The sequence below is a fragment of the Salmo salar genome, chromosome ssa19 (genome assembly GCF_905237065.1).
Source record: "Salmo salar chromosome ssa19, Ssal_v3.1, whole genome shotgun sequence".
NCBI classification, from domain to species: domain Eukaryota; kingdom Metazoa; phylum Chordata; class Actinopteri; order Salmoniformes; family Salmonidae; genus Salmo; species Salmo salar.
The window spans coordinates 11,022,508-11,042,166 of NC_059460.1; the positions used below are offsets into that span (position 1 = coordinate 11,022,508).

General features: G+C 44.1%; 1 protein-coding gene across 3 annotated transcripts in view; it reads right to left on the reverse strand.

The window, feature by feature from the left end:
• Nucleotides 1-19,659, reverse strand: part of sema5a (sema domain, seven thrombospondin repeats (type 1 and type 1-like), transmembrane domain (TM) and short cytoplasmic domain, (semaphorin) 5A) — a 195,700-nt gene that overhangs the window by 32,619 nt on the left and 143,422 nt on the right. For all 3 annotated transcript variants that reach the window (XR_001322457.2, XM_014157212.2, XM_014157211.2), the window contains 2 exons: nucleotides 19,343-19,490; nucleotides 4,824-5,049 (listed from right to left, as the gene is read on the reverse strand). Coding sequence is in view for 2 of the 3 variants with exons in the window: in XM_014157212.2 (XP_014012687.1) it covers nucleotides 4,824-5,049; nucleotides 19,343-19,490 (374 nt within the window). In the remaining variant the exon portion in view is untranslated. The remainder of the gene's footprint in view (nucleotides 1-4,823; nucleotides 5,050-19,342; nucleotides 19,491-19,659) is intronic.

A 19,659-nucleotide genomic window follows, 5' to 3' on the forward strand; every position in this document is an offset into this window, starting at 1 on the left:
CGGAATGGTGTAATAAAGTATGGTTTTTCGCAAAAATCCTTTCTGAATTTAAAATTAACTCTAGAAGTAATCATCTAGTTTTTCTATAGTATCTGTATTCTGACTACAATATTTTAGCCAGTAATGCAATGGATTAAAGTTACATTTTATTTGTAATCAGTTACATGTCACAGATTACAGAAAATAAAATTGTATTTGTCACATGCGCCGAATACAACAGGTGTTTACCTTACCGTGAAATGCTTACTTACAAGCTCTTAACCAACAATACAGTTAAGAAAATAGAGTTAAGAAAAGATTTACTAAATTAAAAAATAAAATAAATAACACAATAAAATAACAATAATGAGGCTATATACAGGGGGTACAGGTTAGTCGAGGTAATTTGTACATGTAGGTAGCGGTAAAGTGACTATGCATAGATAATAAACAGTGAGTAATGTAATTCGTTACTCCCCAACCCTGTGTACAGTAAGAAAGCCTTGCCGGAGCCAAAATGGCCCATAGGGTAAGAGCCAGTGAGCCTTGTCCAAGCAAGAAAGACCCATAGGGCAGGAGCCAGTAAGCCTTGTCCGAGCTACAACGGCCCAAAGGGCAGAAGCCAGTAAGCCTTGTCCGAGCAAGAAAGACCCATAGGGCAGGAGCCAGTGAGCCTTGTCCGAGCAAGAAAGACCCATAGGGCAGGTGCCAGTAAGCCTTGTCCGAGCCACATCGGCCCATAGGGCAAAAGCCAGTAAGCCTTGTCCGAACATGCTCCTGTTTCTGTAGTATAAGGCAGCTTGATAAGCACACCTTCCGGACAGGACTCCCTCTACTCTCTCCACCCTCACTTCACCTCCAGTTAATTCTCTCTTGTTCACCATCTCTCCATTTATCTCCCTCCCTCTCAATCCTTCTCTCTGTCCCCCAAGGCCTTTACATACAGTATACAGTATAATGTATAGAAAGAGCCCAGAGTTTTTCCTGGACTTGTCACAGGTAAACCTCCTGGTCCTATAATGATACAGTTATACATGTAGGTAGACGTGGTGTGTGTGTAGCAGTCTTTATTCACTGATGACTACTGGAGTTTCTTCTTTCCAACCACTAGTTTTATGTGTGTGATAATGTGTCATGTGTTTCATTGGAGTATAAATCACAGTCCCAGTCTCTGGCTACGTATGGCGACACGCTATCTGTCTCTGAGGTTTACTATCTACTGTGATCATGTCTAGATACTTCTGTATTTCAGAAGACACACACACACAATAACGCAGGCAGGCATGCACAAATGTAGGCACACACACACACACACTCACACACTTTATCAGCCTGCTTTATCACCGTCCTCTTATAACCGGCTAGGATGTGTTTGTGTATGTGTGTGCGTGTGGACTCAAATCGATAGCGAATAGCCCTCTGCTAACTGTAAATCTTCATTGGGTGACAGTACGGTCCATTCCCACTGGGCTCTCATCATCTCTGGAGGATAGAGGGGGACTGAGGGATCTTTGGCTTTGTGGCTTCATCACACACACAGCGTGGCAGACATCAATATACAGCTTCAATATGGAGGTGATTACTTCAGGACGGCCTCCTTGTGTGATAACTACTGACCCTGGGTCAAAAGGAATATGTCATTGGGATGATCGGGCTACGTATGGATGATCACATGCACACACACTATCTGTCACACACACTGTGCACTCTTTGGATGGATGGATGTGGAGTGTGATAATGAGGAAGTGGGTCATTGAATCCATCCTCCTCACTGCCAAAGCACTGAATCTGTCACCCTCCTTCTCTCTCTCTCTCTCTCTCTCTCTCTCTCTCTCTCTCTCTCTCTCTCTCTCTCTCTCTCTCTCTCTCTCTCTCTCCCTCTCCCTCTCCAATGGTGTTTGAACTTTTCTTGTGGCAACCGGTCACAAATCTTGCTGCTGTGATTGCACACTGTGGTATTTCACCCAATAGATATGGGAGTTTATCAAAATTACATTTGTTTTCGAATTCTTTGTGGGTCTATGTAATCAGACCTGGCTCTCAAGAGAAGACAGGCTTCGGCAGTTTTTTTTCTTTTTTTTTCCTTTTTTTGTAAATTCTTTCCAATGTGTCAAGTAATTATCTTCTTGTTTTCTCATGATTTGGCTGGGTCTAATTGTGTTGCTGTCCTGGGGCTCTGTGGGGTCTGTTTGTGTTTGTGAATAGCCCCAGGGCCAGCATGCTTCAGGGCTCTTCTCCAGGTTCATTTCTCTGTAGGTGATGGCTTTGTTATGGAAGGTTTGGGAATCGCTTCCTTTTAGGTGGTTGTAGAATTTAACAGCGCTTTTCTAGATTTGGAAAATTCCTCACAACCATAAAGGGAAATGGGTTCTATTACTGATTCAAGTATTTTTAGCCAGATCCTAATTGGTATGTCAAATATTATGTTCCTTTTGATGATATACAAGGCCCTTCATGCCTTGTCTCTCAGATCGTTCACAGCTTTGTGGAAGTTACCTGTGGCGCTGATGTTTAGGTCGAGGTATGTATCGTTTTTTGTGTGCTCTAAGGGAACGGTGTCAGGATGGAATTTATATTCGTGTTCCTGGCAACTGGACCTTTTTTGAAACACCATTATTTTTGTCTTACTGAGATTTACTGTCAGGGCCCAAGTCTGACAGAATCTGTGCAGAAGACCTAGGTGCTGCTGTAGGCCCTCCTTGGTTGGGGACAGAAGCACCAGATCATCAGCAAACAGTAGACATTTGACTTCAGATTCTAATTGGGTGAGGCCGGCTGCTGCAGACTGTTCTAGTGCCCTCACCAATATATGTTGAAGAGGGTGGGGCTTAAGCTGCATCCCTGTCTCAACCCCCAGCCCTGTGGAAAGAAATGTGTGCGTTTTTTGCCAATTTTAACCGCATACTTGTTGTATGTGTATGTGGATTTTCTAATGTTGTATGTGTTTCCACCAACACCACTTTCCATCAATTTGTATAGCATGCCCTCATGCCAAATTTAGTCAAAATCTTTTTTTATAATAAGCAAAGCATGAGAAGACTTTGCCTTTGTTTTTGGTTTGTTTGTTTGTCAATTAGGGTGTGCAGGGTGAATACATGGTCTGATGTACGGTAATTTTGAAAAAAAACAATTTGACATTTGCTCAGTACATTGTTTCGCTGAGGAAATGTACAAGTCTGCTGTTAATGATAATGCAGAGGATTTTCCCAAGGTTGTTGTTGACGCATATCCCACGGTAGTTAATGGGGTCAAATTTGTCTCCACTTTTGTAGATTGGGGTGATCAGTCCTTGTTTCCAAATATTGGGAAATATGCCAGAGCTGAGGATGATGTTAAAGAGTTTAAGTATAACCAATTGGAATTTGAGGTCTGTATATTTTATAATTTCATTTAAGATACCATCAACTCCACAGGCCTTTTTGGGTTGGAGGGATTGTATTTTGTCCTGTAGTTCATTCAATGTAATTGGAGAATCCAGTGGGTTCTGGTAGTTAGTTGATTCTAAGATTTGTATTTGATCATGTATATGTTTTTGCTGTTTGTTCTTTGTTATAGAGCCAAAAAGATTGGAGAGGTGATTTATCCATACATCTCCATTTTGGATAGGTAACTCTTCGTGTTGTTGTTTGTTTAGTTTTCCAATTTTCCCAGAAGTGGTTAGATTCTATGGATTCTTCATTTACACTGAAAGCGTCCAGAAAGCAAAGACTATTCTGCTTGACTGAATCACATGTTGTCACCTCACCTCCACTTTTAAATTAGAACGATGACAGACCATTAACACATGGCTCTTTGTTCATAAAACCTGTTAGACGTCTGTCTGTTGCTCCTCATGAGGCTGTGAATCAACGTTAACACCACCACTATGTTAGTTCATTTAAACCTCCACAGTCATTAACTTCAGAAGGCAGTCAGAGTAAAGAGAGAGAGACTGTAGTTAGTAAGTCTTAACTTTCTTTCCGGTTGATGAACTTGCGGTATGTGTGCGAGTGTGTATGCAAGTGTGTGTGCGAGTGTGTGTGTGAGTGTGTATGTGTGCAAAGCGCTAAAGCTTTAAAAAAGAGATCTTCCTTCCATTGGGGCCGAGAGCAACTCAATAAACAAACTTTAACTGGCACATCTGTCCCAAGCCACTATATTGCTCTGCTGTCCCTCCCTCCCTCCCTTTCCCTCCCTCCTTCTTTTCTTCCATCTCTCCCTTAAATGGTTGGATCCCTCCTAAACAACATCAACAACATGTCAATTAGCAGCCTGTTGGTGTTTACGACTCTCTAATCTGAGATGGAAGAGTCAGACTCTGTGGTATCAGCCGAGGAGAGAGCTGAGAGTGAGAACCTGGGGAATTGGAGCCACAATGGTGCTTGTGTCAGGGAGAAGTGAGAGGGGGAGAGAGTGGGGAGTTGGATCCATAATGGCGCTGATGCGAGGATGCTAAAATTAGCAGCCCCAAACTGTTAAGTAGCTCTGTGGATTTTCATTGTGGAAGTTCATTAACACGTTTGACGTTTGGAAGCGCTGAAGGAATCAGCCCGGGACTGAAAACACTTCAGCCGATTAAGATAACACTACTGAGAGAGAGAGAGAGAGAGAGAGAGAGAGAGTGAAAGCCGACTAACAGGCCTAGAGGGACAGAGAGAAGGATGAAGACGGAGGGCGATAAATGGAGAGATAGTGAGTGAGAGAGAACAGACTGGAGGTGAAGTGAGGGTAGAGAGAGTTGTCAGATTGAAGTAAAAGAGTGTGCAGGTTCAGTTGAAGAACTAGTGTCAGCTGGGAGTACCGTCAGCACCTGACAGAAGATCCCCCATTTATTTATTCTGTTAACTATGAACTGTTCCACTCACCGTCAGTAGAGCATCCAGTGGAGCCATCACTGGAGCAGTACCTCATCTCTATCCTCTGTCGGCCCACCTCTAGCAGGGCAGGGTCCGGGACGCGGGCCTTACAGGTGTACCGGAACCGCTGCTCGTAGTGACCGCCGTTGTCCGAGATGTTGACCGGCGTCCAGGGGGTCCAAGGGGTGGTCTTCTTCAGGTCTGGACACGGGAGGGTGTTACACGACTGGTACTCCTGGAGAGAGTGAGAGAGGGGGAGGGAGAGGGAGAGAGAGGGAGAGAGACAGACGGACAGACATAGAATTATAATTATTAGAATGGATATTCTCATTCAAAGCGTTTGATATCAAATCAAATGTTATTGGATTTGATATCAATCGCTTTGAATGAGAATATCCATTCTAATAATTATTTCACTCTCTCTCTCACTCTCTGTCTCTTAGTAGTGCTATCTTAATCGGATTAAGTGTTTTCAGTCCCGGGCTAAAGTTATAACATTTTGGCACCATTTGAAATTAAGCCCCAAAACATCCTTACAATTCAAAGCACTGGAAACCCAAGAGCTGAACCTTGAAAGAGTCCCCTATGTCAACTGTCAACTGTTAATATCCAAACATAATTCATTTTTTACAGAAATTAAAACCTCCTATTTGACAAATTGGGCAAATGAAACAAAACACAGAATAAACTAAATTGTTATTTGACCCTCAAAAGATAATACAAATTGGCAGAATATTTCTACACTCTAAGAAAAAAAAGGTTCCAAAATGGATCTTTGGCTGTCCCCATAGGAGAACACTTTTTGGTTCCAGGAAGAACCCTTTTGGAATCAATGTGGAACCCCCTGTGCAAAGGATTTTATAGGGAACCCAAAAGGCTTCTACCTGGAACCAAAAGGGTTCCACCTGGAACCAACAAGGGTTCTTCAAAGGGTTATCCTATGGGGACAGCCGAAGAACCCTTTTAGGTTCTAGATTAGGGCTGTTGCGGTGACCGTATTACCGCCAAAACGGCGATCACGAGTCATGAAGGCAGTCAAATTCCATGTGACTGTTTTAGCCACTATAATTAGGCTTCTCCAAGCTCTGATGCTGCTGATGGTCATTAGTTGCCTAACAAACTTGCTAACTGCCTGGTACTCAGCACTCTATTGTCCCTCTAATACTTCATTAGAACCCATGAGCTCATGTTGCTCAACATTTCTATAGGCTATGCAATTGCGCGAGAAAACAGAGTGATGGCTTCTACTAAAAAGAGGAGGATCCCATCAGCTTTCCTAATATTAAGCACATTGTTTATCTTTACAACAGGAGTGTAGCCTACCTGGCTGGCATGAAAATCAACCAGGGGAAAAGCTTCCTCCATTCGCTATTTAAGTGCATAGATAACATGTATTTTTTCCCGCTGCCCATTTCGATACAGGTGCATGATAATGGTCCATTCTAAATCAAAACAAATTTCACACATATATTATTTAGTATATGTAAAGACAAGATTAAATCAAGAATAGTCTGATGGGTGACAATATTAGCCTATCACTTGTGAATTATATTTATCACTTGTGAATGATGCCCTGCATAAGGAATTAACTTTTTTTTGCAACCTTTTCTAATCATAGTCGCACACCTCTTGTAGCCTAGCCCATATATTATTTTATTTAAAAAATTTTACACCTTTTTTTTTTTTTTTTACCCACTGCAACTCCCTTACAGACTCGGGAGAGGCGAAGGTCGATAGCTGTGGTCAACTTTTGTACTATGGGGATAGTAGATTGACATAGGCAAGTGCTTTTGCTGTCCGTAAGGCCTACTTATCTTGTTGGCTGACAAAGGAAATGTGGACAGTTCTTCCAATATCTTCAATATGCACTTCGGAATTGGATAAGGACACGCGCAGTTGCGTCCCCGATGTGTCTGTCTTCACTTGTAGCCTGTGAGAAAGTCCCAAACATGTGATGGGAGAAGGACACAACGGCCACTGGCCGCAAAAGGCATGACTTTTTTTTATGACGCGTTACAGCCACAAAGGGGATACTGCCGTGAAATTCGAGGCAATTTCAAGTGCTTGTCAAATTGTGAATGAGAGACTAATGACATGTGTACAGCCTGCAGAAAAAACTAAGAAAAGCTCATGCCTTTCAAACGCCTTTTTTCAAAATCATCATTAGAGTCAAATCAGGCAGCCTTACAATGTATTAAAAATCAAAACATATAGCCCAGCGTTTGTAGAACAACTGAAGTTACATTAACAAGTCTAAATTAAGCATATAGGAGTACATAATTCTTTGTTAACCTTATGAGCGCACTCCCTCAAATCGTTTGGAGAAAATATTTATATTTTATTCAGCTTTGTTTAATTGTATTCTTTATACAATAAAATATTGCCACGGAATTCTAAGCAAATCTTGTCTGCTAAATTAACTAGCATAGTCCACAGCCATTTGGCATAGCCAGATCAGGTCCTAAGATAAGGACAACGCAGAGTATGCTATTCTGTTCTTCTGAAATAAACTACATTTTCTAATCATGCTTCTTTAGACCTGTCTAAAATAAATAATGGATTTATTGTGAAGGTATAGGCTATATTACATGGATTTATTAGACTTTTTAAAATGTAGATGTTCCAAAGGTCTGCATCAGTGACTTGTGTGGAAGCCAGGAAATGCTAAATGTGTTAATATTAATTAACGGTAAATTACCGTGAGACCGACAGTTATTTGCTTGACAATCACCGGCTGACAGAATTTTGTGACCGCCACAGCCCTATTCTAGATTGCACCTTTTTTTCTAAGAGTGCACTCTGTCAGAGATACAAAACAGAGACAGATCCTGACCAAGTACAAGCGCAGTGACCACCAATTGGCTATAGAAAAAGGGAATCACAAAAAGACATGGCTACGCAAAGAGGAGCGTCTATGTGGTCACTGCACGACAGGGGAGGTAGAGACAGAGACGCACCTTTTCCTCTACTGTGAGAAATACTCCCAAATAAGATCATCTTTTTAAAGAAAATATCTCAATCAATTACCATCTTCTGTGCATTTACTAATGACATAAAGCTGGGAATTATTTTGGTTGAGGGAGAAACCACAAATATTACTGCCAGATATGTATACGATTGCCATAGCCTGAGGGATATCCCATGAACATTCATTTGCTGAAGTATTTACATTGTATATAACTTACTGCTAATACATAGTGGAACCGTCATCCATGTACACATTGTTGTTTATTTATTAGACATTCTTTCTTTTTTGTTTTTTATAATTTTATTTTTATTTAATTAAATGTTTTGACCGAAGATTACACAATACAACAGCAGTAGTGTTGTACCTGTATACATGATTATACGTACTAGTATTATTACTACTGAAATTAACTGTATTTCATAATCCTTATAGAATTGTACTGTATTTACTGAAATGCTGTACCACAATACTGCTTTGGCAATATCTACAAATGGTATTTCATGCCAATAAAACAATCTGAATTTAAATTTGATATTCCCGTGGAGAACAGAGAGGAAAGAGCAAAACTCATAGATTTAGAACTAGATGAATGCATATTCCTATTAACATTCTACGATGACTTTACCCTGTGGTGTTTGTGCCAAGCATAATTTCTGCTGACGGGCAGCAGGTATCACATATGAACTATGAAACAGTCCCATTAGACCCACGTGCTGAACATGGCAAGTGGCAAACAGGCAGAAAAGGTCATTGATCAGATGTGATTTATAACAGAGGGGGAGGGAGGTGGGGGAGGGAAGAAGGATGGATGAAGGGAAGGATGGTGGGGGAAAAAGAAGGAGGGTGGACATGTGAGGGTATGATAATGGGAAAAACATGATACACAACTTTGAGTGACATTTCCATTTGACGTTCACTCCACCTGCAAAAGGAGAGATGTCGGTCTCTGCCTTCCTCTCTGGCTGTTTGTTACAATGATTCAAGTGAAAACCCCAGACCCACACAACAAGGCCCTTTTCCATCCTTGTTGTCTAACTATCTAATGTGTCTCTGTCTAATAGAGAACCATTGTTGCATGCTTTCTCCTCCGTTTTCCCCCTCTCCTTTCATTTCTCCTTTCCCTCACTCTCTCCGGTCCTTCTCCCAGGCAGCCATAAATACATGCTTTCCAGGGCACTGTTAGTGATGATGACATACCGATGTGCATGCAGCCTCAGTATGTCTAACGATCCAAGCGGCACCTGCTTATAACGACAAGTCGGATGAATAGAAACGAGAGGAGAGCAGGGGTGGGAGGGAGTGATAGGGTGATGCAGTGATACCGGGGGACTAAATTACACCATCGTCTTCGTCTCAGCGTCGTTTAGGTGATATGACGGCCATTCTCCCAGGTCCTTACTTATTCATGCTGAGTGAGGCCTTGAGTTGAGTGACTGCCAGACCTTGACCAAATAAGATAAAAGTCTCTTTTGTTCATCCATCAGGTTGTCACAGTGATTCTGGGGTTGGACAAAGGGGCTGGAACACTGCATATTTCCATCTCCCTCCCTCCCTCCCTCCCTCCCTCCCTCCCTCCCTCCCTCCCTCCCTCCCTCCCTCCCTCCCTCCCTCCCTCCCTCCCTCCCTCCCTCCCTCCCTCCCTCCCTCCCTCCCTCCTCTTATCTTCCTCTATATCTCTCTCTCTATATATTTATATATATATCTCTCTCTCTATATATATATAGAGAGAGAGATATCTATTTTCCTCTATATCTCTCGCCCTTTCTCTCCTTCTCTCTCCCTCTCTCCCAGCGTGGGCCCAGGAACAGGAGTCCAAGGTTAAAGACAGTAGGAGGATCCAGATTGGGTTACGTTACAGAGATGATGAATGAGTGTGTCATCCCCGTCGCCTTTCTGACTTCACACCGTCTAGATTAGTAATCATCAGCCTGCCACACATTAATATTAAACACCATCAAGCATCAGGAGGACCTGGCCCGGCCCCAGCCATAACAAACCGCCTCTGTCTTCAAAAGAACTTCCTCCTTTTCAGCAATGGCTCGCCAATTTTTAACATGATCCAATAAACCTCACAAAAGATGGGCCAACGGGCCCAGTCTGGAATGATAACCTATTCTTCATAGCCTACTAATAGCCATATAGGACTGGGGAAGACACGTTTAACCATTTACAGTATCACCCCAAGGATGACAAAAACAACACCCAGCATGCAACAGTAAACAGGAAGGGGCTGTTTGTTGTTGTGAGTTGTCCTCAAACAGTGTGAATTTGTAATGAGTGTGAGTGTGTGAGAATGTATTAGAAATGGACCGAGGGCCACGAAATAAATAGGTTCAATAGGTGGGAAATATCCCAAATAAATGTTGATTTACCCCTAAAATGTTCAGACAAATGTCCTCCTGCGTATTGTAATGACATTTTACACCAGATGATTTTAGGGCGAGCCGGGCACACTAATAAAATGACATTAGTGATGAAAAAATAGGAATCTTTGCCTGTATCTCTTCCTCTACACCCCCGTCACACATCGCTCCACTCGTAAACGCCTCTATTCCGAAAAAAATTAAGGGAAACTGAAAACGCAGCAGAAATCATCGGAACGTGTAGAGCGGCATGTGGAACGCTAAATTGGATTCAATTAGTGGCTCATTCCTGCTGGGACCATTCATATGCATTATGGAGAGGACAAGAGCAGAGGAAAGAAGGGGAGGGGAACAGGATGTGCTGAGGTACATTATAATTCACAACCCCTCTAACAGACAGCTGCCCAGAGGCTGCTAATAGAATAATGCGTACCGCAGCCAGCTCAGCATTCGGCTGAGAGTATAAGGATGTTGGATATGTTCTTTACTGCTTCAGACACACAAGGTGTTTTGGCTTTCTGTCCAGCACATACAGTGTGTGTGTCTCTGTCCAGTCTCTCTGTCTCTCTCTCTCTCTGTGTGTGTGTGTGTGTGTGTGTGTGTGTGTGTGTGTGTGTGTGTGTGTGTGTGTGTGTGTGTGTGTGTGTGTGTGTGTGTGTGTGTGTGTGTGTGTGTGTAGGCCTACAGTTGAGTAATGGACTCAGGCATCTCCTGTCTCATTCATTCTCCATCCTAGACTCTCCTGGTTATTTTTCTAGGTGTTAAAAGCAGAAAAGGAGAGGTGCGACAGAGGGTGATGAGAGAGGGGGATGACAGAGGGTGATGAGAGAGGGGGATGACAGAGGGAGATGGGGGGTGTCAGGGGGCCATTCGTGTGTCTTGTGAAGGCATTACCTAAACCCTTGCCCCTAAGCCTCTCCTCCGTTGTTTTATCAATGTGTCTGTCTGGAGGGTGTGTGTGAAGGGAGGCAGATGGGGGACATACGGTAGGACTGTGTGTGTGTGTGTGTGTGTGTGTGTGTGTGTGTGTGTGTGTGTGTGTGTGTGTGTGTGTGTGTGTGTGTGTGTGTGTGTGTGTGTGTGTGTGTGTGTGTGTGTGTGTGTGTGTGTGTGTGTATGATTGTGGGTGTGTATGTGTGTGTGTTGACGGTGAGTAATAGGGATCTTTGTCTCTGGAGCCTCCTAACATCATTACAGTCAGTCATGTTTCTATCACTGCACTAAGAGACATGTGTGACGGTGTGTGTGTACCTCTGGCCCTGCGGTTCCTGACACTACCCGTTCTGTTAGCCAGCCCAGCCAGCCCTGCTGCTAACTATCCATCCATCTCCCAGGTGCCTGCTTACTGTAACTCAGAACAGCTATGATATCTGCTGTGAGAAGACAAGCGGTGTGTGTGTGTGTGTGTGGGACATACTGCTGTCTGTCTGTCTGCCTGTCTGTCTTCATTAATAGCAGCCTCTAGTATCCTGGGGAGAGAGGACAGATGGCTCATAAAAACATACCTCTTCCCGGTTTACGCTTCCTTTCCTGCGCTGAAATAAATATTCTCATCATTCTCCGTCTTTGCATGGTGGGTACAAGTAGCAGAATAGACGCAAGGATGTGTTGATTTATCTGGGAAGATTTTACAACTTGCAGTGTTCGTCTGGCATAATGGGAGCAATGATAAAGGAGTTGTGAGTAACATCACTTATTGGTAGCCTTTACATGTATTACAACTATGGGTGACTATCTGATTACAGTTGCTTCAAGATATCCACCATTGTTCCTGTACCCAAGAAAGCAAAGATAACTGAACTAAATGACTATCGCCTCGTAACACTCACTTCTGTCATCATGAAGTGCTTCGAGAGACTAGTTAAAGATCATATCACCTCTATCTTACCTGACACCCTAGACCCACTTCAATTTGCATACAGCCCCAATAGATCCATGGACGGCGCAATTGCCATAACACTGCACACTGCCCTTTCCCATCTGGACAAGAGGAATACCTATGTAAGAATGCTGGTCATTGACTATAGCTCAGCCTTGAACCACATAGTACCCTTCAAGCTCATCATTAAGCTCGGGGCCCTGGGTCTGAAACCCGCCCTGTGCAACTGGGTCTGGGACTTCGTACGGGCGGTGAAGGTAAGCAACAGTACCTCCACTACGCTGATCCTCAACACAGGGGCCCGACAAGGGTGTGTGCTCAGCCCCCTCCTGTATTTCCTATTCACCCATGACTATGTGGCCACACATGTCTCCAAGACAATCACCAACTTTGCAGACGACACAACAAGAGGTAGGCCTGATTACCAACAACGACGAGACAACCTACAGGGAAGAGGTGAGGGCCCTGGCGGAGTGGTGGCAGGAAAATAACCTCTCCCTCAATGTCAACAAAACAAAAAAGCTGATCGTGGACTTCAGGATACAGCAGGGGGAGCACGCCACCATCCACATCGACGAGGCCGTAGTGGAGAAGGTGAAAAGCTTCAAGTTCCTTGGTGCACACATCACTGACAATCTGAAATGGTCCACCAACACAGACAGGAGGCTGAATAAATGTGTCTTGACCCCTAAGACTCTCACAAACTTTTACAGATGCACCATTGACAGCATCCTGTTGGGCTGTATCACCGCCTGGTACGGCAACTGCACCGTCCGTAACCGTAGGGCTCTCCAGAGGGTGGTGAGCTCTGCCCAACGCATCATCGGGGGCACACTGCCTGCCCTCCAGGACATCTACAGCACCGAGTGTCACAGGAAGACCAGAAAGATCATCAAGGACCTCAGCTACCCGAGCCACGGCCTGTTCACCTCGCTACCATCCAGAAGTCAGTACAGGTGCATCAAAGCTGGGACCGAGAGACTGAAAAACAGCTTCTATCTCCAGGCCATCAGACTGTTAAATAGTCACCACTAGCCGGCCTCTGCCCAGTACCCTGCCCTGAACTTTATTCACTGTCACTAGTCGGCTACCACCCAATTACTCAACACTGCACCTTAGAGGCTACAGCCTATGTACAAAGGCATGGAACACTGGTCACTTTAATAATGTTTACATACTGTTTTACCCACTTCATTCGTATGAATAGTATTCTAGTCAAGGCCTATCCTATTTAACTATTGCTGTACATAATATATTTTATCCTACGTATTCTTCAGATGTACTACATATTATATCCATATACTGTCCATAATGTCTATACTTACCATCTTACTGTATGCATTGTCATCCTAATATTTCAATATTTCTTAATTCCATTCTTTTACTTTTTTTGATTTGTGTGTATTGTTAGATATTACTGCACTGTTGGAGCTAAGAACACAAGTATTTCGCTACACCTGCAATAACATCTGGTAAATATGTGTATGTGACCAATAAAATGTGATATATTTGAATTAAAGAAAGGGTTTTCTTTGATCACTTTAAATAAATAGAGAGAGAGAGAGAGAGAGAGAGAGAGAGAGAGAGAGAGAGAGAGAGAGAGAGAGAATAAGACACTGACCCCTCTGCCCTCTTTCCCACCTCTCGACTTTGTTACTTCATGGTCTCCAATCTGCCGTGGGCTTTGCTTTGCCCAACGCTGATAAAAACCGTTCCTTACATCTCCCCTCCTCACCTTGCTACTTACCCCAAACTGGAAACACACCTCACCCACCACAGACAGGGTTCACATCTTGAAATTAGGTTCAGAGAGGTTTACCACACGGATAGGGAGACAGGGACAGACTCAGTTTCCGTCTAGGAATGGGGTCTTGGAAGAATGGGGTTCTGGGAAGGAAGCCTTCAGGGCCGGAGTGGTATTCCCCAAATAATGGCAGAACAGTGCTGACAGAGTTAAGGCAGCTGCAGCTGGGAGTGTGTGTGTGTGTGTCTGTTTGTGTGGTCCAAACACTGGCACGTCCTAGACTACATTATCGTCCGTCAGTGCAACCAAAAGCAGGTACTAGTGAACCGACCCATGCTGAACTGACCACCGCTTGATCAAGTCCAAGCTCCGAATTGACATTTGCCCACGCCACCCAAGGAAGACCTTGAATAAGAGACTCAACTGTAATGCCCTCAAAAACCCTTCCACCATCATCACTTGCGCCGTCTCCTCTACACCAAACTCCCCCCAACCCTCCCGGATTGATGAGAACGCTTCTGACATTCACACACTCCTACAAAACAAGTCCACAAAGCCCTCCTGTCCAACCCAGACTCCCCCACTCTCCAATCCTCTCTCTCCCAGGGTCAAAATATCTGATGAGATTAAAAGTATAACAGACAAAAACAACACCCAAGGGTTCTATGCTGCCATTAAAGCCCTCTACGGCCCGCAGAAACAAGTCATCACTTCGGTCAGGTCTACCCATGGAAACACACTTTTCAAGACCACCAGAGGATCTCGGAGAGATGGGTAGAGCACTCTGGAAACCTCCTTAACCACACCAACCCAAAAAACCTGCTCATCCTGTACACACTCCCACACATCCCCACCATTCATGAACGCGACACCCCACTGCAGTTTTCTGAGGTCCACCAGGCGATTAAAATCCTAAAAAATAACAAAAGTGCTGGACCAGACGGTATCCCAGGTGAAATCCTGAAGCAAAATCCTGTGCCAAATTCCAACTCCTAATCAAAGCCATCTGGCTGTCTGAAACCATCCCACAGGAATGGAAGGATGACAATATTGTAGTCATCTACAAGAAGGGTGACAAAGCAGCTTGTGGTAACATCAGAGGCATCTCCCTTCTTTCAGTGACAAGGAAGGCTTTATTTATTTAACTAGGCAAGTCAGTTAAGAACAAATTCTTATTTACAATACCAGCCTACCCTGGCCAAACCCAGACAACACTGGGCCAATTGTGCACCACCCTATGGGACTCCCAATCACAGCCAGATGTGATGGAGCCTGGATTTGAGCCAGGTACTGCAGTGACACCTCTTGCACTGAGATGCAGTGTCTTAAACCACTGCGCCACTCGGGGGCCCAAGGTCATTGCCAGGATAATGTGCTATCTACTTGCATAGCACCTATCTGAAAACATCCTCCCAGAATCACAGCGCGGCTTCAGGAAAGGCAGGAGCACAACCGACATAATTTTTGAGGCCAAACAAATGCAGGAAAAGTGCCAGGAACAAAACCAAGACCTCTACATGGCTTTGATAAACCTCATCAAAGCCTTTGACACCATCAAACGTGAGATGCTCTGGCAGCAGCTCACCAAACTTGAGTTGCCTCCCAAGTTTCTGAGTGTCTTAAAACAATTCCATGAAGGAATGCACGCCAGAGTGGTGCTTGGTGGGCATCAATCAGAGCCCTTTAGCGTAGAGGTTGGGGTCAAGCAAGGCTGTGTTCTGGCTCCGGGTCATTTTTAACATGTTCCATTTCTGCAGTTACAAGCCTGTCAAACAACTACCTTGGCTCAACCGACGGAATCCAGCTACAGTACCGTCAAGCCCACACAAAAAACAGAACCCAAACAGATCTTTGAATTCACGTCTGGCTCATACCCCAGAATCCATGCAACAGACCCTCAACCTGGTCTCCTCCACCTGTCGACCTCCAAGACAATACCCAAAAGACAGAAATAATTGCGCAACTCTCATCCGCATACCCCCACTCCCTTCTTTCATCATTGGTGGTGTTCTCCTCAAAGATGTACCCCATTTCACCTACCTTGGCGCTGGCCTCTCTCTGGCGTGCTCCCTAGATGATCAAGTCTCTGCTTCCATCAGATCACTCGGGGCCAGAGTTTTGGAAAATCTAAACCTCAAGACCCATACCAAAGTGGCAGTATACAACGTGTCTCCACCTGCTTTATGGCTCAGAGACCTGGACCCGATATAGGCCACACATAAACATCTTGGAAGCCTTTCACATCAGAAACCTCAAGACCCACACCAAAGGGGCAGTATACAATGTGTCTCCACCTGCTTTATGGCTCAGAAACCTGGACCCCATATAGGCAACACATAAACATCTTGGAAACCATTCAAATCAGATGCCTACAACACATCTTAGGGCTAACCTGGGAGGACAGAGTACCCCAGAGTACCCCATCCTCACCAACACCAAGTTGACCGACTCCTTTGTTGGCTCGGCCACGTGATCCGAATGCCTGAACACTGCCTCCCCCGTCGATTTCTCTAAGGCCAGCTAAGTGCAGACAAGCTCTCTGCTGGAGGACCTGCTGAAGCACTGTAACATTCATCCCTCTAGTCTGGAAAACCAAGAAGACAGCATCTTACATAGGAGATGCGAGAGATGCAGCCAAAGACACTAACGCACAGCTGGGACAACGCCATCCGACTCCCAACACACGTTTCTCAGCTCCCACAACCACATGAAGTGGCACAAGCGGCAATTGCGCTAACCCACCCCTTCCCCCCATCCACAAGAGGAGCATCATCGACATCTATGGACTAAGAGTGTGTGTGTGAACAGACACCCACCAGGGTAGTGAAAAGATAGTGCTGCAGTATATGTGTGTGTGGCCGTGCCGTTTTCTCAGTTGTTTTATAGGGTATCAGTCATGCTTCATTACAGTTAGACTGTTAAGGTATGGGAGGTCAGCTCTCTCAGTTGTTAAAGGGTTATCTGTGCTTAGTTAGGTTAATCACAGAACATTATCAGATATGTTACTACTTTGCTGTGGGTTGTAAGTTGCTACTTTCAGCTTGCCAGCAATATTACATTAGTCATGCGTCATTACCAGCTCCTGATGTGGTTGCTATGGAATGCAACAGTAGATATGGTTGCTATGGAATGCTATAATGCAAACATAGATATTTTATATACAGTGAGGGAAAAAAGTATTTGATCCCCTGCTGATTTTGTACGTTTGCCCACTTACAAAGAAATGATCAGTCTATAATTTTAATGGTAGGTTTATTTGAACAGTGAGAGACAGAATAACAACAAAACAATACAGAAAAACGCATGTCAAAAATATTCTAAAATGATTTGCATTTTAATGAGGGAAATAAGTATTTGACCCCTCTGCAAAACATAACTTAGTACTTGGTGGCAAAACCCTTGTTGGCAATCACAGAGGTCAGAAGTTTCTTGTAGTTGGCCACTAGGTTTGCACACATCTCAGGAGGGATTTTGTCCCACTCCTCTTTGCAGATCTTCTCCAAGTCATTAAGGTTTTGAGGCTGATGTTTGGCAACTCGAACCTTCAGCTCCCTCCACAGATTTTCTATGGGATTAAGGTCTGGAGACTGGCTAGGCCACTCCAGGACCTTAATGTGCTTCTTCTTGAGCCACTCCTTTGTTGCCTTGGCCGTGTGTTTTGGGTCATTGTCATGCTGGAATACCCATCCACGACCCATTTTCAATGCCCTGGCTGAGGGAAGGAGGTTCTCACCCAAGATTTGACGGTCCCTTTGATGCGGTGAAGTTGTCCTGTCCACTTAGCAGAAAAACACCCCCAAAGCATAATGTTTGTGTTCTTGGGGTCATAGGCAGCATTCCACCTCCTCCAAACACAGCGAGTTGAGTTGATGCCAAAGAGCTCCATTTTGGTCTCATCTGACCACAACACTTTCACCCAGTTGTCCTCTGAATCATTCAGATGTTCAATGGCAAACTTCAGACGGGCATGTATATGTGCTTTCTTGAGCAGGGGGACCTTGTGGGCGCTGCAGGATTTCAGTCCTTCACGGCGTAGTGTGTTACCAATTGTTTTCTTGGTGACTATGGTCCCAGCTGCCTTGAGATCATTGACAAGATCCTCCCATGTAGTTTGGGCTGATTCCTCACCATTCTCATGATCATTGCAACTCCACGAGGTGAGATCTTGCATGGAGCCCCAGGCTGAGGGAGATTGACAGTTCTTTTGTGTTTCTTTCATTTGAGAATAATCGCACCAACTGTTGTCACCTTCTCACCAAGCTGCTTGGCGATGGTCTTGTAGCCCATTCCAGCCTTGTGTAGGTCTACAATCTTGTCCATGACATCCTTGGAGAGCTCTTTGGTCTTGGCCATGGTGGAGAGTTTGGAATCTGATTGATTTCTTCTGTGGACAGGTGTCTTTTATGCAGGTAACAAGCTGAGATTAGGAGCACTCCCTTTAAGAGTGTGCTCCTAATCTCAGCTCGTTACCTGTATAAAAGACACCTGGGAGCCAGAAATCTTTCTGATTGAGAGGTCAAATACTTATTTCCCTCATTAAAATGGAAATCAATTTATAACATTTTTGACATGCGTTTTCCTGATTTTTTTGTTGTTATTCTATCTCTCACTGTTCAAATAAACCTACCATTAAAATTATAGACTGATAATTTATTTGTCAGTGGGCAAATGTACAAAATCAACAGGGGATCAAATACTTTTTCCCCTCACTGTAGCTCTGAAATGGGTTGCCAGTGCACAGTGAAACACTTGTAAGATGTAACTCTCTAATCATTTGACCCATATAGAGACCATGGTGCTATCTTTATGAAAGGGTCTATAGTCAGTACATCTGACAGTCACACACATACATTTGTTACTGGTTATCATGTGACTCTCTCTGACCCCTACTCACTAATCCATTTCAACTGTAAAGGAATCTCATGGTCATGTGTCTTCCTTTCTATTTCTACCAGGCCCGTGGACAGAGGGAGGAGTGGGTTTGAAAATAGTGTTAAAATAATATGACAGTCTCGTCATCCTCCTGACACCCAAGAGGACACCGCTGACATACACAACGTGCCATTACATCCCTCTGGCATCATCCAGCCTTGGACTTCATTACTCAGCACTAGGATATCATATGCAGTAGGTAACAATTATAGATGGTGGCAAAAATAAAATCTTATTTTTTTATATTCATTTGTTGTCAGCATACAGTAGATAGACTAATAAAAGTGATTAGCAATCTAACATGTACTTGTGTATTTTAATATGTGTATTCAGTTGAGAGAATATAGTGTAAGACCATTTAGGGGGGTGATTTAGTGTTATATGTTAATGGTTAGCAGTGGTCATGTATCTGCTGTTTTTAACAACATGTTAAGTGCCATGGCTGAATATAAATACTAGGGGATTTTGGAGGGGATGACCCTTAAAGTTCAATGTTACAGTTTAGATGGTTAAGAAGTTCAAGGTCAGCCTGCTATGGAAGTGCAGCCCAGATCTTTTTGTGTGTGTGTGTGTGTGTGTGTGTGTGTGTGTGTGTGTGTGTGTGTGTGTGTGTGTGTGTGTGTGTGTGTGTGTGAGACATACCTGGGCACACCCAGGGCACTCGTTGCCGTTCTCGCAGGTCCTGCGACGTGATTGGATGCCGCCTCCGCAGGGCACCGTGCAGCGTTCCCATGCCGACCAGGCCGACCAATAGACATGAGGCGGGCAGGGCAGGTGCTCGTTACAATACCTAGGAAGGACAAAGACCACGGCGGATGAGTGTGTGTGTGTGTGTGTGTGTGTGTGTGTGTGTGTGTGTGTGTGTGTTTTTTATGTCGCCATCAAAGACAGAGAAATTACACACTATTAAACTAGAATTACTAGAATTGAACAAAGCCTGCAAATGCACCATGTATGTG